General features: G+C 34.6%; 1 protein-coding gene across 2 annotated transcripts in view; it reads left to right on the top strand.

Annotated features, from left to right (window-relative positions):
* Nucleotides 1-27,444, top strand: part of LOC149776990 (5-taurinomethyluridine-[tRNA] synthase subunit MTO1, mitochondrial-like) — a 281,547-nt gene that overhangs the window by 213,472 nt on the left and 40,631 nt on the right. Inside the window, exon 10 of one of the 2 annotated variants that reach the window (XM_089941728.1) lies at nt 17,541-17,657. The exons of the other annotated variant lie outside the window; for it this stretch is intronic. Coding sequence (XP_089797854.1) covers nt 17,541-17,657 — 117 coding nt within the window. The remainder of the gene's footprint in view (nt 1-17,540; nt 17,658-27,444) is intronic. 2 annotated transcript variants of the gene reach the window in all.

Genomic DNA, 27,444 nt, shown 5'->3' with positions numbered 1-27,444 from the left:
ATCTATCTTGTGTTGGTCTCATGCATATTTTAACATGCAAATTAGGTAGAACTCACATGAGCAATAAAATCTAACAAAATTAATCTGAAAAACCCTTGAGCAGGAATTGTTAATTTGAGCAAGATTTCACTCTCATGAGCAATAGGTTTATTTATGAAAAAATACCATTTGATCTGCAATATATTTTCTGGCAAGACTGAAAAAAAGGAACAAAGTTTTTCCTATATAAAATCTTGGCATTTAGCAGCAGTAGAGAGATTAGATGATGAGGAGAGACCTTGATTGTCAATATGATCAAGAGATGAGATGTAGAAAGTGCCAGAAATGCTAGGAAAATTAACATAAATGGTTGAAGTATAACCCAAGAGAGGCTGTGATGTGCACTTTCTACACTGAGTATTCTGAGCAGTACAAAAGTGTCAGTGTTTCTCTACTCGTTAACCTTGTTGATGAAAAACAGTTATTGTTTTGAGATGATATCAGTGTCATAATAGATGTTGAATTAATAACTGAATTGGCTTCTCTTTGATTTTAGCAGATCAGTAAAATTGTTATTTTGCCCACTGAACTTAGACACAAAGACACAGTTATCACATTCAAGAGGGCTCTCAAAACTCACTTATTTCGATTGCAAGAACAAACTTAAAGACCTAATAATGTTTCCTACCTGAAATATTCTCAGCATGTTTTTTATTTTTAATGTTTTTCTAATTTCATGGTGTTTGTTTTTGTAATAATATTATTATATGTTTTTTATCTTATAGGTGTTGTCTAATGATGTAAAGCGCTTAGAGCTTCTAAAGATTAGGTGCTATACAAAGTCCTCATTATTATTATTATTATTATTATCTTTGTGATCCTGTGGGTTTATGAAAAAGATAATTTTGAGCCCTGTATCTTCTTTTACATATGTACTCATCACACATACTCAAGCTTTGTTTTCTTTTCATCATGCAGTTTCACTGTGAATGTAGGAAACAAAGTGGTAGGAATGAATACAGATTGTTTGAAACAGTATTTATCAAGGTTAAACATTCTTTTGTATACATCAGTATTTTCTGTCATAACATGAAATGTTTCTTAAAATGAAACTTCTCAGTAGAGTTCTATGATGTACTGATATGCTGGGGGTTGAACTTGTTGTTTGTTTTGTTTTATAATGGCACTTCATGCACAAATTTATTTCATTAGCTGTTAAGTTCTGACGTTTAAAATATTAAGCATACTGCTTTCCATTGCAAAATTTTTGCACACAGAGCAAATAAAGGAGACTTCTTGGTTGTTAGATTGGAATTATTCCAATGAATTATGAAGGAAAGATTCCAAAAACTGAGGCTGGTTCACAAGAAAGGCAATCTCTTCAGTCTGAAGAATTTCTCACAGGGTCAGTTCAGAAATGTGGGAGATTCTTCACATTTCTTCTCTTCTAGCTTTAGAGACTTTTTACTTCACTGCTTTATAGAAATCCATTAGGGATGGGAAATGTCAGATGTTTAGATTCCTCCCCTCATCTGTTACAACTGTACACTGCTACAACTAAAAAGGTATGTGTCTTACGAACAGAAATAGGGAGCACTAATGGGGTCCCCAGTACTACCAGTAGTGGTCAATTTATACACAGATTTTCTTTAGAAAAAGGCCTTGGAATTGGCCAGGAACCCATACTTTGACTGTTCTACATGATTGCCACATGCAGGAGTTCTCCGATCATCTCAGCTCCATTGACCAACATATTAAGTTCACTCTTCAGAACAAGAAGGAAGTGGCAAACTACCATTCTTGGACACATGTATACACTAAATGATGGTGGATCAACTAAAGTCACTGTATTTAGAAAACCAACCTGCACTGTCCAGTACCATAAAATTTTGTCAGTCATCATCTGGAACACAAGAGGTCAGTAGTGAGAGCTTTATTGTACTAAGCTAACTCACTAGTTACCAACGAGACAGACTGATTTGAAGAAACAGTATATGAAACCTGTACTACAAGGGTAAATGGCTGTCCAGAGTGGATTTTCAAACTCTCAGAGAAGAGAAAACAACTCATCGTATCTCAAATAAAACCAACATCAGTGTGCCATACATGTGCGGTACATCAGAAGCCGTAGCTGAGTATTCAGACATGGGATTAATATATATCACAAACCATTCAATTCTTCAAGAAAACAACTTACCATATTTACCGCATATATTGGAACATATAAAATAATTATTTTTTTTTCCTGTCCCAGAATTTATGGTGAAAGTTTTTTTTCACCTCCGTCATATGTCCCAAGACTTAAGAAACGAAATAAATTGGGTTGAATTTGCACATGCACCCAGTCTGTACATTGCAATAAAATAGATAAACAAAACACTTGTTTGATAATAAAATGAAGAAACTGTCCTTGTATTGTTATCATTTATTCCTTTTTTCATCATGAGCATTAAAGAATAAAATATATCCAAGAACTCCATAACGGTAGCGTAGGCATCCATACTGTAGGGTGTATAGCTTATGTTTGATAACACATGACACATTGTTCATTGACATGAACATTGATAAACAAATCGTGTTTTTGTACTCAAAGGTTTAAGTATGTTATCCTGCTGAAAACTGGATCCAACAGTATTGCAAACAAGAGGGAAATAATCAACCGATTGCTTGAAGACAACTGCTGTTCACACATGACACGGTGTTAGTTGCAAAATAACCAAGACTGAATTATATCCAGTTCAACTATATGACAGTATCTTACAAATAAAAATCATTTTTTGAAAACACATTCACTTGCAAGCATGGGTTACAAAAGTATCATTAAAGCAATTGCTGTGTATACTATTTACCTGTAGGCATCAATACCTGATTGTGTTAATTATAACTACAGATGCCAAGCAAATAGAAGCCCGGTGGTGAATAAACAGCTGGCAGTGAGCAGTAAACTCATTGTTTGAACTCACTGACAGGACATCAGAGACAAAGGTTATTTTTATTACAAAAGCATGCCAAGCTCAGAAGTTGACTTTGGATACTTTTAAGCCTTTTTTTTTAAAGGATATCAATACAAAGGTTAAAGCTAACTTTGGTTCCTTTTCACATATATTCACGGGGATTATGAAAACAAGTTGAAACAATGGAACAGTTTTTAAAGTGAGACAATATACTGCTTCATGCACAGACATCGATGACCTGGCATCGCCAAGAAGATTTGGAGGAAATAAAATCATTTGATGAAATTATGAAGGCCAAAAGAGAAGATGATTTCTTGGACAATATTATCATTAACATGGATGAAATTCTAGTGTACTGTGATCTCATTCCTGCATGGACTGAATATTAGATGGGGGTTAAAAGTTCGAGAATTAGCACAACTGGTGCAGTTTTAAAAAATGTGACTTTTGTCTTTGCAGTTTTCGCTTCAGGATATGTGTTGCCTCTAACGATAATTTTTCATGGCACGAGAAAGCTAAGAAAAATAGTCATGCACTGAAAGAATGGATTGTATGTGTGTAAGAGAAGGGTTGTGTTGACAAGATGATGCTGCAGTGGATTAAAGAGATTTATCTCAAGTACACAGTTTATATTTTTTTAAATAAAACTTAAGTTTGAGTTCTTTTTTTGACATGTAATTTTCAAATGATCTAAAAAGTGTCTCACAACTTACGACTTGAAAAAAACGATGTGTCCCAGAACATACAGTGCAAAAAAAATTACCTTAAAAACTAATTTTATGGTGTCACAACAAGAACCGTGTCCCAACATATATGGTAAATATGGTACACCTGTGAAGGACAAAATAGAAATTTTGAAAAAATGAGTGGTTTATTAAATCATATGTAGAGATTTGTGAGAATGACTATATTGGTGAGACTTGCAGAGTGTTAGAAACAAGGATTGAGGAACACATCAGTAGAGAATGTTTGTTAATACATGGACACTGAAGCAAAAAGGAATATTCCATCATTTCCAATCAGACCAAAGACATCACATCTGAGGACAACTCATGGAAAATTAGAAAGGTAATGGAGGCAGTTGAAATAACAGCAGCAGAGGCCAACACTAAACAGGGATGAGGGGCTTGAGTTACACTCATGTACACCTGTTTCTTTGTATCACATGACCATTATAAGTCATGGGATCAACAGTAGTCACTGATTGAAGGCAGTGTGGTATTGCCAAAAATTTTAAACTCCTAAGATATTTATGCTCCAAGTAAGGGAAAATTCTAATAATCATGTACACTGTTAGGTGAAAAACTAGAATGTTATGCATTTGAAATACACTGAGCTACCTCTTCTGAAAAAAATCCTATTGTAACAAAATCCTGCAGTCTCCCTTGCTTGTTGCATGATTCAGGTACCATCAGCTGTTAAAGATTACAACATGTACTATATAACCTGGATAAAAAAAAGTTGACTATTTTCCTGTTTTGCAAAAGCATTGAATTTTTTAGTTCAACATTCCATAATCACATCACCAGTCTTGGAAAGATATCTAAGAGTTATTCATTACCATCCTTTAAATATATCCTAAAGTTTAGTTGAACCATCGATTTTTAAAGGCCTGCAATATCATATCTGATAAGCATTCACTACTTTACATCTTTTAAAAAAGCAATGAAATTATTTGCTTTATTCCTTGAGATCTTTGAAATAGAATCACTACCATTTTTGTAAAAAATTAAAGGAAATATAACAATAGCATTTCAACACGTTCATGACTTCAGAACTTGTCACAGGTAAAATTCACTGTTTGAGGGCAGTTGTAGAATTTGATACGAAAGGAGAGAAAAAAAGCCCCTTAGAAAAACTAAAATGTAATTAAGAAACTTGAATGTAATTAAGAAACTTGAATGTAATTAACAGACTAAAATGTAATTAACAAACTTGAATGTAATTTGCTAATTTCATCATTATAGTCTCGATAACTGCCAAGATTGCATCGAGAAGTGCAGTTTGGCAGGTACAGCAACTAAATAATATTGCTCTGCAAAATGGCGTAATTGATTTCACACATTTTTTGGTACAAAATACTCATTATTTAATCATTGATTTTGTATGGAATTGTTTATTACAGGAAATAGAATCACATTCGTTTATCTTTTGTTATTCAATGAATTATGTAGTCTTTTATTTATTTATTTATTTACATGCTTTCGTTTTCTTTCAAATTTATATGACTGTGTATTCATCCTTCCACCTCAGCTACTCTAACATTTCAGATAGTTTATATTTTAAAAAAATTCTGACAATATTTTCCGTGTTGCTATAACACAGGGGCATGCTTTCCTTAATGTTCATGGATAAAGCTCCAAATTTTTGTTGATGTGGAATTTTCACTTGTCGTGAAGTACTCATGAACAGATATGGAATAAATTGCCTGATTCCATATGTTTTTCAGTCCATATCTGATCCATACTGATTACTGAAGTATGTGTTGCTATCATTTTCATTTAAAAACTTTTAATTTACATTTACTTAATAATGATATCAAATATGCCATTTTAAATTCACTTTTTAATACAACAATATCAGTTTTGTCTATTTTTATGGCAGTTTATTATCAAAAAAATGTATATGACATGCAGTAAAATCTGTCCTGATAGACCACTGCTGTGAGAGACAGATTATCAAAAAATGTATATGACATACAGCAAAATCTGTCATGAAAGACCACTTCTGTGAGAGACAGATTATCAAAAAAATGTATATGACATACAGCAAAATCTGTCCTGAAAGACCACTGCTGTGAGAGACAGATTATCAAAAAATTGTATATGACATACAGTAAAATCTGTCCTGATAGACCACTGCTGTGAGAGACAGATTAAAATCTGTCCTGAAAGACCACTGCTGTGAGAGACAGATTAAAATCTGTCCTGATAAACAGATTATCAAAAAATGTATATGACATACAGTAAAATCTGTCTTGATAGACCACTGCTGTGAGAGACAGATTATCAAAAAATGTATATGACATACAGTAAAATCTGTCCTGAAAGACCACTGCTGTGAGAGACAGATTAAAATCTGTCCTGATCGACCACTGCTGTGAGAGACAGATTATCAAAAAATGTATATGACATACAGTAAAATCTGTCCTGAAAGACCACTGCTGTGAGAGACAGATTAAAATCTGTCCTGAAAGACCACTGCTGTGAGAGACAGATTAAAATCTGACCTGATAGACCACTGCTGTGAGAGACAGATTAAAATCTGTCCTGAAAGACCACTGCTGTGAGAGACAGATTAAAATCTGTCCTGATAGACCACTGCTATGAGAGACAGATTAAAATCTGTCCTGATAGACCACTGCTGTGAGAGACAGATTAAAATCTGTCCTGAAAGACCACTGCTGTGAGAGACAGATTAAAATCTGACCTGATAGACCACTGCTGTGAGAGACAGATTATCAAAAATGTATACGACATACAGTAAAATCTGTCCTGAAAGACCACTGCTGTGAGAGACAAATTAAAATCTGACCTGATAGACCACTACTGTGAGAGACAGATTATCAATGTACAGATTTATTGACTACATAGTATTATGACCTGTTATGAGGGACCACCTGTCTTGAGAGACCATCATTTTTTGCAGGTGGGGTGGTATTTGAAGACTGGTTTTACTGTAACATTCTTTTATAGTTCATTCTTACACTTTAATTTTATGGAAAATAACTGCATATCATTGTCTAAAAATTAAGTTGGGGACAGATGGCAGGGGTGGGGGACAAAATCAGAGTATGAAAAAATGGAACATTTCTTCGAGTTTATTTTCTGTTCAGTTATATGGTTAAAATTTTGCATTGGAAATGCTTAAAATTACAGGCTTGACCATCTGCATCAACACTAGGGGTTTCATCCCAAGGGCTACTTGCCTACTTGTTTAGCCCCCCCCCCCCATTACACCAAAATTAATGTAGAAACAGTGGATTGCTGACCCTGTTGTGTTTTTAATTATCTTAGGGTTTATCAGATATTATTTCAGGAAAGTACTTTAATTAATTCAGTGAGTCATACATTTTAAGAATAAGGAGCCATACTCAAAACTGTGTACAATTACCGTTTTCAGATGTTGTTATATGCAGCCATATTGCATGACAACTGGTAGATTTTATTGTTCGTTGTAAAGGATGTATGCAAATTAATATAATCTGTAACTTTTATGAAATATATCATAAAACATAGTTCACAAACAGTAGAAAACAGGCATCTGTCAAAGCCTAAGTAATTTCAATGGTAATTTTGTCTTGGTACGAGTTGTTGAAATTTGCATAGTTTTACTTGTATAGGATCAGCTGCAAGCTTGCACTCAGCACTAGTAAATTCATGAATACTGAGGCTTACAGTCATCTGTGCTGTTAACTGTATAAAGAATACTATTTTTACCCTTGTTTTTAACAGTATTTATTTGCAGAAATCATCACAGAAAGTAATAAAACATCGAACGAGACATAGATGATTGAACAAAGAGATTAATGCTTATTTTGAACTTTACTCTGCTTGAGCAGTAATCCTTACTTTGATGATGTAACACTACTGAGTAATGAAGGCATAGGATCGCAAACACTAGAGAAAGGTAATTAGATATTGAAAGAAGATTCTGCATTAAATACTGTAATAATATCTAATAAACATTTATAGCAGAAATATTATTACTATACACTTGAAAGACAAATATGAAACTGTTGTTTTTGCAGGAGGGGTTATGTGTAGGCAAAGAACTTTTAACTTTAATACATTTGGTTAATATATGTAGTAACTAAATGCATACTGTATGTACTCGCTTATAAGTTGAGTCAAACTGCAAACAAAAAATATTCTGATCTGCCATAGCTTAATGCACCTGCAGATCAGGGTCTATGTTGTTTGTTTTACAGATTACTCTGGGCAAACTGCACAGACCAGGATCTGCCACCACATTATGTGACAGCAGATCTGGGTCTGTGTAGTTTGGAGTTGGTCTCATCTTATAGGTGAGTATACATGGTACCAGAAATATATCAGGTTAGCGTCTATATATAAATAAAGATTAAATAAATCTCTTAGTACCTATCATGTGCTTTTCAACTTCAGTAACTTAAGAATCTCTTCACTGAACATTTTGTCCTTGATTGGAAATATTAATGTAGAGACAGTTTCAAGCCAAAACATAATCTTATATATTTCTCATAACGGTTTGTCGTTTTGTTGGGGTTTTTTGTGGGTTTTTTTTAATATTTCTGACTAAAGGATTTTAGAATAAGAAATGTTAGACTTTAAATGCATTTTAGTTTTTAATATTGACTGTTTAGGAACTTGTATACTGGTACAATGCATCTGAATACAAACTTTTTTAACCCTATAACCCCCTTGCATTGTGAGCCAAACAAACTACATTTCCAGTGTGTGTGTGTGTGTGTGTGTGTGTGTGTGTGTGTGTGTGTGTGTGTGTGACACATTCAGACCTGAAACTGAATGCATTTTTTTAAAAATTATTTTATTCCCCAGATTGTTCTGTAACTCTAGCTATTCATCAGTGCCTGCACTTGATATTTCAACATCTGTAGTTGGTACTTTAATTTCTCCTGGGATTAAATTTTGATACATCAAGCCCATCCAAGAGTTGTAATTGAAAGCATTTCCATTCCATATTTGATTCGCTGATTCTAGTTGTGTCATAAAGTAGTGTTAATTCAAATCCCCAGTAGACTTGATTCTCTGCATTTTCTCTATTATTCATTTGTTAGTCATCAATTGTTACAACTCTGTGGTCTTAAACTATGCAACAGAAGGAAGAAAAACCAACAAAAGTATTAAAATCAATAATTAATTTATTTCCCTAGAATACAAAGTGAAAACTTAAGAGACAGTACTGTGAATTAAATCCAAAATAATCCTAAACGTTCTATCACAAGTCCAAAAGTATAGAATGTTCTGAATGAATTACAATAATCTTGAATGTCTTAATTTACCAAGAGTCTTGAATGTGCTGATGTAAGAGTCTTGATGTTTCACAATGATATAATCAAGAATGTCTTTGAATGAGTCTTCAATATCCCCAAAGTAGTGTTTTTGTCCAAAATGTCAATGAACACTTCATAATTTGAGTGATTAATTTAAAAAAATAATACCTCTCAAATTGTAACTGGACACAACAGTAAATGATTCCACAGACTGAACATTAAACAGGAATGAATAATTGTTTACCTAGTCCTTTATATACAGACTGTTACCTGACCTAAGACACACAAAAAATGACCAGGATGTGGGCCATTTCAAATGGGAAATTCCATCAAATTCATAAACATGGTCAGGTCTTGAACTTAAATTCAAGTAAACATCAGGACAAAAATCAGGTAGACAGTAGAACTTCCCAGGGAAAACCCCCATGGTTGTAATTTTCCAAAATGTGTTGGGAGCATTTTTTTTCAGTCTCAAAGATGTGCATCAACATCATCCATATATTGCTTTCTGGCACACTTTTTCATGTTTAAAACTTTATTCCTGATTTGTTTGAATTTGTTCCATTATATTAGCCCTCCATGATTGATGGCAAATTTGCATGCTGTATCCCTTTTCCTCATCATTTTTCATAATTGGCAATCAGTCTGAGGTTTTTCCATTGGGCAAATTGCTACAGTTTTACAAGGAATACACAATATTTGGAGACATTTGTGATGTTGATTTTCATGGCTTTACCGCAAAACATCAAACTATTGTTGAATACCACGACATAGATTCTGCATTATGGAGTTAACCATTATTATTAGGGATTTTATTATGTGGAAACTGTTCTCCATGGAGGTGTTCTCAGTGATTACAAGATATGGTAAAATCATTTATAATAGTCTGATTGTACAACACTGTGTCACTGATATTATGCATAGAGGGAGAGAAAAGAATAACAGCGTGAAAAAGATAAAGAAAGCAATAGATGAGGTCATCCTTGCAAGTTTCTTATGATTGAGATAACTTGCTGGTTACTTTGGCATACGGTTGGGAAAATGATGTAGTGATTTTAAAGTTGAAACAAATGCTTGACACAATGTTAAAACTATATACTAAGTAATTTCAATACAGATCAGCTAAAGATGGAGTTCAGTTTCAACATGAAATCATAATGTAAACACCTTATGACTGGACATCACATTGCATTCCAATGATCACAACAGTAAGGTAACTGCAGAGAGACACACATGCATGTATACACACATGCTCATATGCACTTGCATTCATGCACATATACATGTACATATATATACTTGTACATACGTACATATACACATATACATGTACTTGTTGCTCTTAAAAGTACATATATTAGTAATTTAGTTGAATTACATTTTTGTCAGTTGAAAATAGAGCATTACTCAGACTGGGATAGCACAATTCAGCAATAAAAGTTAAACATGATTGGCCGCACGTGCAGATTTGGCTATGTGGAAATTAATAAGAAGTTCACAGAGTTTGAAGACTGTACATACATGTAGTTGTTGAAAATATTTCACTTGTGTGTTCAAATTACAAACAGGAGATACAGTCTTTAATTAATGAATGTGAATTAGGAAGATACTGGGGTATCTGATTTCTGACTTTACTTGAATTATCTCACCTCCTGCTTCCCTGAATGAGATATTCCCATCCCTTGTCCAAACAGAATAGATTTTATTCTTCTTCTCAAGTTCTCTCATTTTTATTATTTGGTTATCCCTAGTCTTGGTTAAATCTTCAGTAATGTAGGTTCCATTTTCATTGTTTTTCTCTTTTTTTTTTCTCCAGCAGAATAACAGAACTTGTACGATATCACACAAACTTCAGAATTATTTGTGTTCTTCGCAACTTCCTATCAGTTGATCCAAGACTATGAATGCAGTTAATTTTATCTAGTGGCACATCAGCTTCAAGTTTTTCTCAGAAAAAATAGTGACCACAGTATCTGTGTTAAACTCCATTGGGTCAGCAGAGGTGACTGGAATGTTTATGATAGGGAGGTTGTTCCGCCCCATATACTGTTCAGGATTGTCTAGTGCATACATGTAACAACTGGTCTCATGATCTTGAACATGTTTAGATGTTTGTTTTAATCTTTTAAGCTCTTGATCCTTGTCAGCTAATTTCTGACTTAAGGGCTTTAGGTGATGTTGCATGGCTGACTCAGTGGGTGATGAAACTGCATAGCCCACAACCATTGTTTTCACTGGTTTCAAGGCTTTCCCAATAGATTGAAAACTAGAACTCAAGAAGCATGTAGTGTTTAATACACCCACAAAGGCCTTAGTTAATTCCAGGTTTTAGGTTAGACCTGTTCCCTTCGTAGTAAGGGTTGACTGCTCTGTTATCAGGGAAAGCGGTCAGGGAGTCCATGTTGCTTGTACTCAATGGTCACTTACGATCTAGGTCAGATTCCATCATCAGAGCATAGCAGGAAAATAAATAAACAACTCAAAGGATTGCAAGCCTGATTAATAATGTTTCAAACTTGTCAAGTTCCCCATGGACTGGTTTCAGACAAAAACCATACACATCCAAAATTAACAAAGTGAAAGCTGAATCACATCAAACTCAGTTGTTTTCTCCCAACGATTTTCACACCTGGCTGCCGCCATGTTGTCTGTACATTTAGACTTGTGATAGAACATTTAGGATTATTTGGAATTTAATTCACAATACTGTAAGTTCCTCTTAAAATTTCACTTTGTAACTTGGAGAAAAAAATTATTTGTTGATTTTACTAAACTTGTTTGTTTTGATTTCTTTCTGTTACATAGTTTAAAACCTAAAGTCATAACAGTCTGTTCCACGTTTGCAGGTGACATAGATTTTAAAAAAATCATTAAAAAATCAATTTAAAACAAGTCATAGCAGTAAGCCAACAGTAGCCAGACATTTGCAATACTGTATTAGGTTGACATGTAAGATAAGCATGAACAGCATTTGGGGGTGGAAAATGGGGCGACTGCCCCAGGCCCCACTCTTGAGGGGGCCCCGTGCTTCAGGCCTAAGGTCATCTTTATGAGTTTGTCAAGCTATATTCTCCAGTAAATTGGAGTTAAGTTAATTCATGTCTTCATGTTATTTGAAAAATGACAATAATAATCAGTTTATTAGGCCAAAGGCATTGTCATCATGTTATTATTTCAATTAAAAAAAACGTTGTCCACAAACAGGAACTTTTTTTATGAATAATGAAAAAACTAAATTTGTGTGCCAAATCGCAAAAGTTGATCTAGTCTAGACATAATCAAATGTTTGCAGTAGCATACCAATCGAGATACCAATACTCTTGCCCCGCGTGCTCATGGTCGGCCCAAGGCACTACGTACTCCTAACGCCGCCTCTGAAGATAAGTATCACCTGATACATTGTAGTTGTATAACCCAATGAATACCTTCCATGGAGATGTTACTTGAAATTCTAAACCAGGTGTAAAACCTCTGATTTAAAATATTAATTTTTTTCTTCAAAATCAGCTGTGAGAAAATATCTTGCAAATTTGTGTCTTCAGTCTATTTATCAAGGATAGATAGATAGATAGACGGACAGACAGGCACATCTATTTTTCAAAAGATTCAGATTTTGATCATGCGGCTAAGTTCTACAAATATATTATCAATGCACACAGTGACTTCTTTAAAGAACTATTTTTGTTGAGGAATTTAAAGGTGCTGGATCTTGGCAAGCAAACAGAATAATTTACAGATTGAGTTAAGGTTTGGCATCTCGGTGATTGATATTTTTGTGGTTGTATAATTTTCTTTTTGTGATAGGTCATCATAATTGGTTATTTTTAAAAAAACGTGAAATGAACCTGCCAGACAGCACTAAATACTAATCAAAAAGTCGACAATGCTAAGATTTCACTAGACAGTCTATAGAGCAGATGATGTATAAATTTAGAGGTTTTCCAATCTTAACATAGAGGTTTTCCAATCTAAACACAGCAGACAGCAGTCTCAATTATTACACTCATGGTAATTTTCTTGCTTGACTGAAGTAGATGATGTAAGCCTGCATAGAACTAAGTGAACCAAATAAAAAGTAATTTTCTGAATTTGTAGGAAAGTAAGTTAATTTGAGAAAGTGAGATGAAATAACAGTTTGTTTACTGATTTAATTTTGTAGGTTTAAGTTCTTTAGAATTTAATCGTTGTTTATAGAGCCAGAATTTAACCCCTTGGAATGCAGGGATACAGTTCCCTCACAGCGTACCATATATACTCTCATACACTTGGAATCCAACTGCAAAAACATAGATCCTGATCTGTCATAATGCACCAACAGATCAGGGTCCATGTTGTTGCCTGGTGATTAGTCCTAACAAACTGCTTATACTACAGATCTATTAGTGTATTATGTGACAGCAGTTCTAGGTACATTTTATACTGTCTGTAGATGGACCCAACTTAGTAAATAAGTATATATCATAAGCACTAAGCATGTACTGTGCCCCTTAAATGCTGCAGGATATATCATTTGTACTGATTTGTACTTGACTTTGTTATTATAGGTGATAATCACTTACCATATATACTTGATTGTAAGTCAAGTCAAACTGCAAACAGCAGCAATCCTGATCTGCCATTGCACAATGCATGTACAGATCAGGGTCTGTGTTGTTTGTTTTACTAATTACTCCTCACAAACTGCTAGGACCCAGATTTGCCAGCGTGTTATGTAATGACAGATGTGGGTCTGTGCAGTTTGTCGTTGGACACATAAGTGAGTATATATGGTAAACCAGTATGTAGCTGGGTGGGGCTGGATCTAGCAATGATGCACAACAGGTCATTGCAAATGAGATGTTTATTTATTACATATAAGTTAATGAATATGTAATTTCTAACACCATAACTCAGATTGTAAATACATCACAAACCAATTAAACTTAAAGACACATGCACATAAATACACTTAAAGTAACTGAATTCTCTGAAGTATTATAAAAGACCCTTTCTACTCACTTTTGACTGACCTACAGTTGTTTTGTTAGCTTATGCTTCATAAGGAATTACCCTGTCACTACAGCAGAGATGGAGTTGGTAAAATGATGAATTTATTAGTCTTCTGATTTCAGGGAGAAATAAGATGCAGTTTCGTAAAATTTTATTATTCACAAATACATGAAAATAGTTGAATGAATGCTAGCATAAAGCATTAGCAGGTATGAGGAAGGGTATAAATAGTTCATCAAACTACATAAATGCACATAGTTCATCAACAGGTATAATAAATGCACACATAGTTCATCAACAGGTATAATAAATGCACACATAGTTCATCAACAGGTATAATAAATGCACACATAGTTCACATACATAATAAATACACACATACTTCAGCAACAGGTATAATAAATGCACACATAGATTCTATTAATCTCAGTCCACCACTCATGATGAATGACAAGAGTGATTCCATGCATTTAATTCATTCCTCCCACAAAACCTATTTAAGTATGTACATAGCGCTACACATTATGCATGCATGCACATGAACTGATCTGGTTACGGAGTAAGCTGTTTTTCCATATGACTATGATAACCATGTTCATACATAATGTGGATGAGATTTGGATTTTTGACGTAGCTTTAACAATTTTTCAGTCATATCACTATGATGTCTGCAGTGTGGCAGATTATAGTGATGTTTACCAATCAGGCATCATGTCCCCAGTCACATTATCCTGACACCAGGCAGGCCATTCCTAACACTAACCTCTTAATGCTGAGCATGTAGCAAGGCAGCTGCTATTACCATTTTTATAAGCCTTTGGTATGACTCGGCCAGGGCTTGAACCGACATCCGAGACAGATGCTCTAATCACTTAGGCCACTGGAGTGGTCATTCATACATTAATCTGTCTACAACAAGAATAATTGCACTGGATTATAAAAGGCCCAAACACTTCTCATTACTAACTATATACAACATCTGGATGAATTCAAAATCTCTATTCTATTACAAATATGACTAATGTAAAACAGACCATATTCTATTTGATAGCATGGCTTCATGTTGAGTAGGTCTGATTTTACAGCAAAATAGAATTATTTCCGAAACATGTTTCAAACAATTTTATCACGTGGAGAGGATAGCAAGAAAGAATGTCTAACATTTTAACTTAATGCAACTGAAGATTGCAAGCATAATGTAGACCACTCCCTAACAAAGCTTCTGTTCCAATTTATCAGTAAGTGAATATAGAAAAATATATGACTGTACATGGACATGGTCAAACTGATGGCTGGAGGACATGGTTAAGCAACCCCACACACACACTCACACACTTAACATACACTACAGTAAGTGAACAAAAATCGCTATTTTGCAATTGCCAAGATTAACAATATACACCGTGTGACATCTTTATATTATTTTATAATAAAAACACAAGGTTTTATACAATTTTAATAATTGCATGAATGATGCAGTGCAAAAAAATAAAGTCAAGAAAATGTACATGATATCATTGAAAATAGTTTATCAATTTTTAATCTGTCATAAATCAGCGTTGTGTACCTTGTGTGTGTATTTGTGTCAAGGTCCGAATTCCAATATAAGCTGAATAAGTGCATTAATATGAACAAATTCACTTTTCTTTTCCCATTGTATCTGATAAGAGGAATACCTACAATATTTATCCTATAAAAATGTTGAAGTTTTTAAATACAGTACTTATTAAGATATTATATACACGGTTGGTGACAGGGTGCTGTTTCCTTTACTTTTCTGTGTAATGATCCTTAAATGGGGAAGGAATTTTAACTGGGTGTAGAGCAAGAAAATACACATCAGTCTGTAAATTATTTCACTGAACATTAACTATGTAAAAATAACCATATTTCACCAATGATAAGCCCATTGAACTCCGTTTCAGCGTTTTGATAGTGGGATGGACTTAATAATTGGCTCAATTTTTTTTCTTCAAAATGACGATTTCTTCATGAGGATGGGGGCCAATATCATGTGAAAGCTTGTTGGTTTATTTTCAAGACTTTATACGCCTTTTCAGAGAAGTCAGATTTTTCTGGTAAATATGCAGGTAAATGGAATGTAGCATTAAGTCTGCCACATGCTTTCTACTGGCAGCATATGCATAAAAACAGTTCAAGTCTGCAACTGATACTACATTGCATTGGATTAAATACAGAATAAATAATCAAATATCACTCAGAAAACAGGGCAAACTTGACTGATATCTTAAAAAATTGCATATTAAAAAGACAGAATCCATCCAAGACAAGCCAAGTTAATGTACAAGAGATCTGATAACTAGGCTCTTGTCTGTGTACAGTCACTATTCCAACATAGTAGCACTTCCCAACTGCACAGCAGCTGAATTTTTCATAATATACAGGTACCAAACTTTATGGATGGCTTGTACATAGGGTAAGAAAAACCCAATAAATGTTATGCTCAATAGGTTCAAGGTCAAGGTCACTGACCAAAAATATAAAAATGGTTTCCACACAGTAACATTAGTTTTACATCAAATACCTGGACCTACGTTTGTGGGTGACTTGCACTTGGGATAAGAAAGAAGTCAATTTAAGTTTTAGGTCCAAGGTCAAGGTTACAGTGACTGAAAGAAGAAAAATGGTTTCCATACAGTAGCATCAGTTCTACATGACAGACCTAGACTAAACTTTATGGATGATTTGTACTTGTAGTAAAGACAAAACCTATCAGTTTGGGGGTCAGAGGGTCACAAGTCAAGGTCACTTTGACAAAAGAAGAAAACAAGCTTCTACACATGAAAGTTCAGTTATCTACGTAGAGGCTTATCAAATACAGGGCAGGTGTGTAATGTGCTGTTCATTTTTCTTTTGTTAAAATTCGATATAACCTTTGGGGTGGGCTGTAATGGTAGGTCTGGTTTTGTGACAAATCCCCTACAGTTTTTTAAGTAGTGTAGATGGACATTTGAAAATTGGTTTGTATCCCGGCCAAGGCCAGGGCTATAGAATATTTATCAGATTTTATGATTACACCCCTTGGTCTTGCTTTTGGTGCGACAGAATGAAACCCCTGGGTCGTTTAATCAGAAACTCTTAGGGTCCACACACTATGGTCATATACAAGTTCAATGGGCATGATGATAGCAAATCAGACAAACAGAGCGTCAAAAAAAAAATTTTTATGGAGAAAACAAAACTATGTTATTTTTTACCAATTCTTGTTAGTCCTAGCAAGTCTTGTCAGGCTGCAGTTGGCTATTGTAGTGACATAGCATTGATGTATCTGAACGTGCTTTCTAATGCACTGGATTTTATCGAATGTCATCTAATGTAATGCAGCTGCATTTACCCATGTTTGTATTAATTTAGATATAACATAAGGCAGTGGGTGGGTTGATACAAAACTTATAACTTCTTAATATATGTTTTGAAAAATATTCCTGTAGTTTCACATTTTTTAATTAGGTTTCATATTGACAACAGCTATTGGCATTCCTTGCCACCTGACCATGAAGCCAGTATTGTTCATTACTTGGTGAAAAACCTATATTTAGCAAATGTATGTATTTCTGTTTTTTCATGTATTCAAGTTCTGCCATTTTTTCTTTTTTTTAAAGGATTTAACACAGATGTTGTGTACCCCAATGGTATATCCTGTACGATGCCTGAGGAATATCAGCTGGCACTAGTTCAGTCTATACCTGGACTTGAAAACTGTCGGTTGCTTAGACCAGGTTGGTAAAATCAGGCATTGCCTTTTTGTCTAGCATGCATTACAAGAGAGAAAGACCCTGGTATCACTTTGAATGTGGCAGAGGTAGCAAGTACCATATATACTCACCTATAAGTCAAGTTCAACTCAAAACTATGTAGTGATCTACTGTTGCATAATGCATAGGCATATTAGGGTCATGGTTGTTCGTTCTACTGATTGCTTCAAGCAAATTGTGCAGACCCAGATCTGCCAGTGCATTATGCAGTTGCAGATCTTGGTCTGTGCAGTTTGCATCTGGACTTGACTTATAAGCAAGTTTGCATGGTAATTTGTGGTGGTAAAATTATTGGACTTTTTATTAAATCTTTTGCATTTGCCATAATATTTTGACTGCTGTTTCAATTCAGTTTATGAAACTGCATAGGTATATTCAGGGGCCCTGAATGGCTGAGTGGTCTAAAGCGCTCACCATTCCAGATCACTGCCATCTCACTGCTGTCTGCATGGGTTCAAATCTCAGGCTCGGCTAACATTGGTACGTGAGAAAGATTGCCAGTAGCTTCTTGTGGGTCAGTGGTTGTTCCTGGGATTTTCCAGGGTTCTTCCTCCACCAGTTATACTTGCCGCCTTATCTAGCCTATCTTGTGCTGAAAAATGGCATTAAACCCTACAACAACAACAACAACAACAACACAGGTGTATTCAAAAAGATAGGTTACAGTGATTTACTCTTTAAGCTTCAGTGACTACTTACTTAATTTTTGTTGGATTGTTGTGGTTGTTACAAACCATGAATTTATTTATTCAGCAAATATTAATGATTCTTTAATGGCAAAAATACGGTCATCCCCATTCCACAAATTTAGGTGCAGACAAAAATATCAGATTCAGACTTTTCACAAACTTAAATGAATTTACAGTATCTGATTGCAGAATGAGAGATGGACTTTCTTAGTTTTTGTGACTTTAATAAAATCATGTTAATTTTTTAAGGAAAATAATTAGCACTGAGAACAATCACTACAAAAAACAAAATACGTACATGTAGATGCAAGTAGGGAAATGGTATTGTAAATTTGTATCATGTATTTGATTGATTAGTCTTAGGATTTATGTTATCTATCCCTTTCATTAGTGAAATGAAAAAGCAGTTCCTCTCACACAGTTCACTGACTGGTTTCCATTTCTTCATAACATACAATTTTTATAACACTGATCCCAAGTAGGACTTGAGTATCAGCCATGATCATTATGTATCACATCTGCTGTTTACATTGTCAGGATATGCAAGTCATTGACAGCTAATTATATTTCTTGGAAGCATTGTGGTGTCTTGCATGCTGAAAATATTGTTGCTGCTAATTTGATTTTCTCCAGGGTGCTGGGGGAAATGATCAAAAGGTTTTTACTGTTGCATATTTTGACTTTGTAGCACTACTTTTACAACACTAACACTGTTCACTATATTGTTGCACTGACTTAGCCTTGGTAACTTTACTTGTACAAATAAAGAACACAGGTTGCAATTCTAGTGTTTTCCATCTTAATTTGTAAATAAGTGCACACAATGGTTGAGTTGTATTAGACACATCTTTTGAACTGAGTTATCTTTTTTGGTAAGAGTGACATCCCTTTTCTTGTGCATGTTTCTGATGAAGGAAAACAATGGCCAGTAAACAATTTGTGGGCCTCTGTCACAAAAATGTATGACATCTACATAACAAAAGAAAGTATAGTTTGATTGTTACTGTAGTACAGCTCTCCTTCATTAAAGCAAGTTAGTTTTGGTCCATAACTGCTGACCACATGGTGTGGTGTAATGAAAATAGCGGTATGTACCAAACCATGTTATAGTGAGAACTGCATATGTACTGAACAACAGTATAACAGAAATAATTGAATTTTGTCAAATATAGTGTTACAAAAGTAAATAAAGATATACAATACTAAGTTTCATGCTGTTTTCTTTCGACATATATTTTTATACATTTGATTAGCCAACTGAAATACAGTGGTTGAATTTTTATCATGGGGTCTATAAACTACTATATTATATGGAATCATGTTATAGCAAATTACATTATAACAAGTATTATGACTGTGATCTTAAAACAAGTAACAGAAAAGAGTGAGAAGCAACAAGCTTTGTACAATTCAACATATAATTTATTTCCCAATAATGTAAAGTGAAAATATAATAAAATAAGGAACTTATGGTGAATTTAAACCCAAATCATCCTAGAATTACATGCACAAGTCCTAATGATTAAAGTTCTGATTAAACTTTAGTGGAAATCCAATGTCTTATGTTACGTGTTTAGGCTCTATAAAACAGTAACAAAAGAAAGAGTGAAACAACAAGCTTTAAAAAATTTAACAAATAATTTATTTCCCTGGATAAACAATGTATCAATGGATAAGAAAAGAACTTATGGTTTTAAGAATCAGATCCAAAAGTAATCCAAGAATATTCCACGAATTGAATTTTAGAAGTCCTAGTAATAAAATGTTCTAATGAATTCAACTTTGTTGTTGTTGTTGTTATAGGGTTTAACGCCATTTTTCAGCACAAGATAGGCTATACATGGCGGCCAGTATTAATGGTGGAGGAAGAACCCGGGAAAACCCCGGAAAGAACCACCGACCCACGAGAAGCTACCGGCGAGCTTTCTCACATATCCACATTTGCCGAGCCTTGGACTCGAACCCATGCAGACAGAGGTGAGATGGCAGTGATCCGTGACGGACAGCGCTTTAGACCACTCAGCCACTCGGGGCCCCAATTCAACTTTGAGTCCTGACGAAAGACCCAAAATGGAAGGCAATGACGTATACTGTAGTCAAAATATAAAGAAATGTCTTTGTCCAAGAATAATGAATGAGCACTCAAATATTTCCAGGAAAAAGAATTAATCTTTTAGAATCCAAATAATTTGAATAAAAAATAAAATATAACTCCAAACTGTCACAACAAAAAGAACACCTTTACCTCCCAGTGTTTTGAAGCCCAACTTCAAAATAGCTCTCTCACCATCACTATTAAAACTAACTACTGCACAATATCAGAAATCCCAGAATTGCAAAATAGAGGCTGTTTATAAATAAAATTACGTACTCCCCGTATCACCTTGACAAAAACCAATCATTTTACTCTAAGAATAAGATAAAAATATAAAGTTGTTTACTTGTCTTAGTGATTTCTGAATGAAGGTCAGAAACTAAGTCAAAAATAGAAGCAGTGTTTCTGTTATTAAGTGTTAATGAAAAGAGTCAGATCAAACTGAATTTTCTGGAAAATATCAAATTCCTAGTAAACAAAATTACATTACATTGATATGTAATGAAATTAAAAATTTTTTTTTTAAAACTTACAAACAATTAAATTAAATCAAATATAAATTAAATAAAATATACATAACAAATGGAAGTTTTGATGTGCCTTTGGTGGCCTGGGAAGTTGTGATGTGCCAACAGTCTTTTGTTGGCTCAGAATAATACAATCCCAGAATATATCCTTATTTGAAATTTCACTATAAATTCAAGTTTCTAATTCCAAGAATGTTATTTTTGATAAGCACTTGGTATTTCCAATGAAAGAATAATTTGAATAAAATTCCAGCCCAAATGAACTTTTGGACACAACAATAATGTTATTGATTCTGATTAGATCTTATAGCACAAATGAATAATTTCAAAATTAGCAAGTGTAGTTAGTCCTCTACTTAGCTTCAGCTCACAATTAGCATTTTCTATATATAAAAAAATTTTATCAATGGAAAATAACCTATAGAAGGTTCCTATTGTTTGCAAAATAAATTCTTAGTTATAATTAGAATATAAAATGTGGTAAACACAATATCCTTGACTCAGGGCAAGGTAATAATCATAATAGTTAACCCATACTCATAGGAAACAGTTTGCTATGAATTAGTTGTTTACAGAATATATAAAAATCAATGATACAGGTCAGGTAGAAAATGAACTTGATTTTGGACAAGGTCAAGTTCAACATGCAACGCTTAGTAGTACATGACTAGCATTATTTTGGCACTCAACGCTTAGTAGTACATGACTTAAATTGTTTTGGCCCTCAACATTTAGTAGTACATGACTAACATTGTTTTGGCCCTCAACGCATAGTAGTACATGACTTAAATTGTTTTGGCCCTCAACATTTAGTAGTACATGACTAACTTTGTTTTGGCCCTCAACATTTAGTAGTACATGACATTATTTTGGCCCTCAACGCTTAGTAGTACATGACTTAAATTGTTTTGGCCCTCAACATTTAGTAGCACATGACTAACATTGTTTTGGCCCTCAACGCTTAGTAGTACATGACTAACTATGTTTTGGCCCTCAACGCTTAGTAGTATATGACTAACATTGTTTTGGCCCTCAACGCTGAGTAGTACATGACTAACATTGTTTTGGCCCTCAACATTTAGTAGTACATGACTAACATTGTTTTGGCCCTAAACATTTAGTAGTACATGACTAACATTGTTTTGGCCCTCAACATTTAGTAGTACATGACTAACATTGTTTTGGCCCTCAACATTTAGTAGTACATGACTAACATTGTTTTGGCCCTCAACGCTTAGTAGTACATGACTAACATTGTTTTGGCCCTCAACGCTTAGTAGTATATGACTAACATTGTTTTGGCCCTCAACGCTGAGTAGTACATGACTAACATTGTTTTGGCCCTCAACATTTAGTAGTACATGACTAACATTGTTTTGGCCCTCAACATTTAGTAGTACATGACTAACATTGTTTTGGCACTCAACGCATAGTAGTACATGACTTAAATTGTTTTGGCCCTCAACATTTAGTAGTACATGACTAACATTGTTTTGGCCCTCAACGCTTAGTAGTACATGACTTAAATTGTTTTGGCCCTCAACATTTAGTAGTACATGACTAACATTGTTTTGGCCCTCAACGCTTAGTAGTACATGACTAACATTGTTTTGGCCCTCAACGCTTAGTAGTATATGACTAACATTGTTTTGGCCCTCAACGCTGAGTAGTACATGACTAACATTGTTTTGGCCCTCAACATTTAGTAGTACATGACTAACATTGTTTTGGCCCTCAACATTTAGTAGTACATGACTAACATTGTTTTGGCACTCAACGCATAGTAGTACATGACTTAAATTGTTTTGGCCCTCAACATTTAGTAGTACATGACTAACATTGTTTTGGCCCTCAACGCTTAGTAGTACATGACTTAAATTGTTTTGGCCCTCAACATTTAGTAGTACATGACTAACATTGTTTTGGCCCTCAACATTTAGTAGTACATGACTAACATTATTTTGGCCCTCAACGCTTAGTAGTACATGACTTAAATTGTTTTGGCCCTCAACATTTAGTAGTACATGACTAACATTGTTTTGGCCCTCAACGCTTAGTAGTACATGACTTAAATTGTTTTGGCCCTCAACATTTAGTAGTACATGACTAACATTGTTTTGGCCCTCAACATTTAGTAGTACATGACTAACATTGTTTTGGCCCTCAACGCTTAGTAGTACATGACTTAAATTGTTTTGGCCCTCAACATTTAGTAGTACATGACTAACATTGTTTTGGCCCTCAACATTTAGTAGTACATGACTAACATTGTTTTGGCCCTCAACGCTTAGTAGTACATGACTAACATTGTTTTGGCACTCAACGCTTAGTAGTACATGACTTAAATTGTTTTGGCCCTCAACACTTAGTAGTACATGACTTAAATTGTTTTGGCCCTCAACATTTAGTAGTACATGACTAACATTGTTTTGGCCCTCAACATTTAGTAGTACATGACTTAAATTGTTTTGGCCCTCAACATTTAGTAGTACATGACTTAAATTGTTTTGGCCCTCAACGCTGAGTAGTACATGACTAACATTGTTTTGGCCCTCAACATTTAGTAGTACATGACTAACATTGTTTTGGCCCTCAACGCTTAGTAGTACATGACTAACATTATTTTGGCCCTCAACGCTTAGTAGTACATGACTAACATTATTTTGGCCCTCAACGCTTAGTAGTACATGACTAACATTATTTTGGCCCTCAACGCTTAGTAGTACATGACTAACTATGTTTTGGCCCTCAACGCTTAGTAGTATATGACTAACATTGTTTTGGCCCTCAACACTTAGTAGTACATGACTTAAATTGTTTTGGCCCTCAACATTTAGTAGTACATGACTAACATTATTTTGGCCCTCAATGCTTAGTAGTACATGACTTAAATTGTTTTGGCCCTCAACATTTAGTAGTACATGACTAACATTGTTTTGGCCCTCAACATTTAGTAGTACATGACTAACTATGTTTTGGCCCTCAACGCTTAGTAGTACATGACTAACATTGTTTTGGCCCTCAACGCTTAGTAGTATATGACTAACATTGTTTTGGCCCTCAACGCTGAGTAGTACATGACTAACATTGTTTTGGCCCTCAACATTTAGTAGTACATGACTAACATGTTTTGGCCCTCAACATTTAGTAGTACATGACTAACATTGTTTTGGCCCTCAACATTTAGTAGTACATGACTAACATTGTTTTGGCCCTCAACGCTTAGTAGTACATGACTTAAATTGTTTTGGCCCTCAACATTTAGTAGTACATGACTAACATTGTTTTGGCCCTCAACATTTAGTAGTACATGACTAACATTGTTTTGGCCCTCAACGCTTAGTAGTACATGACTAACATTGTTTTGGCACTCAACGCTTAGTAGTACATGACTTAAATTGTTTTGGCCCTCAACATTTAGTAGTACATGACTAACATTGTTTTGGCCCTCAACATTTAGTAGTACATGACTAACATTGTTTTGGCCCTCAACGCTGAGTAGTACATGACTAACATTATTTTGGCCCTCAATGCTTAGTAGTACATGACTTAAATTGTTTTGGCCCTCAACACTTAGTAGTACATGACTTAAATTGTTTTGGCCCTCAACGCTTAGTAGTACATGACTAACATTGTTTTGGCCCTCAACATTTAGTAGTACATGACTTAAATTGTTTTGGCCCTCAACATTTAGTAGTACATGACTTAAATTGTTTTGGCCCTCAACGCTGAGTAGTACATGACTAACATTGTTTTGGCCCTCAACATTTAGTAGTACATGACTAACATTGTTTTGGCCCTCAACGCTTAGTAGTACATGACTAACATTATTTTGGCCCTCAACGCTTAGTAGTACATGACTAACATTATTTTGGCCCTCAACGCTTAGTAGTACATGACTAACATTATTTTGGCCCTCAACGCTTAGTAGTACATGACTAACATTATTTTGGCCCTCAACGCTTAGTAGTACATGACTAACTATGTTTTGGCCCTCAACGCTTAGTAGTATATGACTAACATTGTTTTGGCCCTCAACACTTAGTAGTACATGACTTAAATTGTTTTGGCCCTCAACATTTAGTAGTACATGACTAACATTATTTTGGCCCTCAACGCTTAGTAGTACATGACTTAAATTGTTTTGGCCCTCAACATTTAGTAGTACATGACTAACATTGTTTTGGCCCTCAACATTTAGTAGTACATGACTAACTATGTTTTGGCCCTCAACGCTTAGTAGTACATGACTAACATTGTTTTGGCCCTCAATGCTTAGTAGTATATGACTAACATTGTTTTGGCCCTCAACGCTGAGTAGTACATGACTAACATTGTTTTGGCCCTCAACATTTAGTAGTACATGACTAACATTGTTTTGGCCCTCAACATTTAGTAGTACATGACTAACTATGTTTTGGCCCTCAACGCTTAGTAGTACATGACTAACTATGTTTTGGCCCTCAACGCTTAGTAGTATATGACTAACATTGTTTTGGCCCTCAACGCTGAGTAGTACATGACTAACATTGTTTTGGCCCTCAACATTTAGTAGTACATGACTAACATTATTTTGGCCCTCAACGCTTAGTAGTACATGACTTAAATTGTTTTGGCCCTCAACATTTAGTAGTACATGACTAACATTGTTTTGGCCCTCAACATTTAGTAGTACATGACTAACTATGTTTTGGCCCTCAACGCTTAGTAGTACATGACTAACATTATTTTGGCCCTCAACACTTAGTAGTACATGACTAACATTATTTTGGCCCTCAACGCTTAGTAGTACATGACTAACTATGTTTAAATAAGGTGAAGATGGGTGAGAATATAGTAAGCTCTCAGAGAAACAAAAATCCCAAAATGTGTTATGTGTTGGTCTCCACCTCTCTCACCAGTAGAAAGATTAAAAAATCACAAAATGTGTTATGTGTTGGTCTCCACCTCTCTCACCAGTAGAAATATTAAAAAATCCTAAAATGTGTTATGCATTGGTCTCCACCTCTCACCAGTAGAAAGATTTAAAAAATTGTGATTTCCAGGTGAATTTGGGGCTATAATTGGGGTAATCAAAGTGGTTTCAAAAACTAAGTCATCTATTCAGTCACCTGTTTTGAGCATTGGTAAAACATTCTTTAGTTCACATTCAGACTTGAATTTTCTATTCCACTGGCTTAAAAATAATTGACTTGGGTATCTGGAAATTTTATGTAGTATTGAAAATTATTAAGATTTTGAAAATATGGTGTATGGAAAATTGGACGGTCTGAATAGTTAGGTTAATAATCAGAATAGCATCACAAAACAGCGACATAACCTCCTTTATTAGAATGCTTCAGAATTGTAACATATGCTTTATACACTAAGATGTGACATTGCAGAAATTTTAATTGTATTGAGGGTTCATTACAGAGCTACCAAGAAAAATACAGGAGAAATTGACTCATAGAAAGAATTTTGATTCTGTTTTAGATCAATACAAAGAGCTCATACCTCCCACATCACATTTCTCATGAAATAACGTTATTTGTTTACTCCAAAGCATGTAACTCAAGGTTGTGTTTTTAAAAGCCTGATATCCAGTAAATCATATTAAAAAAATAAAAACAAAATACAGAGGCATTTCTTGACACTGATATATGCCTGTAACCTGTAGTCTTTATAAACAGTAAACAGCCATGATTTGCATAGCTTCATGCTTGATGCTACCCATAGGCAGTTTATACATTTAATTGTCACAGAGGTCATTATAAGGTAGTTGCAGTCAGAGATAAACAACCAGCTAATAATGTTCATATTACATAAGTGACTGTTAATATGTTTGGTATTCCTTTGAGCACTACTGTGGGAGATCCCATTAGGCTAATTAGCACATGTAGTATAGTATCCCATTTTGTTTGAATTTATGAATGTGTGTTGAAGAAACAAACATTATTACAATGCATTGCCATCTTTATTGTGGATTATGATGAACAATATTGTTTCTTTTTAGTTAGATTATAAATACAAAATGTGATTATTCAGTAGTTGGAATGGTAAAGCTAGTAGCATGGAAGTGCGATTCATTGCTTTTTGCAGTATGTCCTAAAACAAACTCAAGGAAGGATGAGCCATCTGGGAAGTAAACAAAGCCAAGCAAAAGTAAATTTCAGGACTCTTAGCTGACATAATTTGACTGTGAAATGCAGCAGCAAGCATAGCATTTGAGACTTTTCACACATTGCAACACCATGTCAACATTAGTCATTCAGGAGTAAAATATATGGCACCCATCAACTTAGCACACACAAAAATTAAGCAAGGTCTTTGGGTATGTTTGAATAATATTACCATCCAGTCTTTAATATTAAAAATATGAACAAGAGTACCATCCAGTCTTTAATGAGTACAAAGATGAACAGGAGAACCATCCAGTCTTTAATATGTGCAGAGATAAA

The sequence above is a fragment of the Sinohyriopsis cumingii genome, chromosome 18 (genome assembly GCF_028554795.1).
Source record: "Sinohyriopsis cumingii isolate HCF-2022 chromosome 18, ASM2855479v2, whole genome shotgun sequence".
Lineage (NCBI taxonomy): Eukaryota > Metazoa > Mollusca > Bivalvia > Unionida > Unionidae > Sinohyriopsis > Sinohyriopsis cumingii.
Note: the sequence above shows the minus strand (reverse complement) of the source record. Positions and strands in the feature narration are given on the sequence as shown.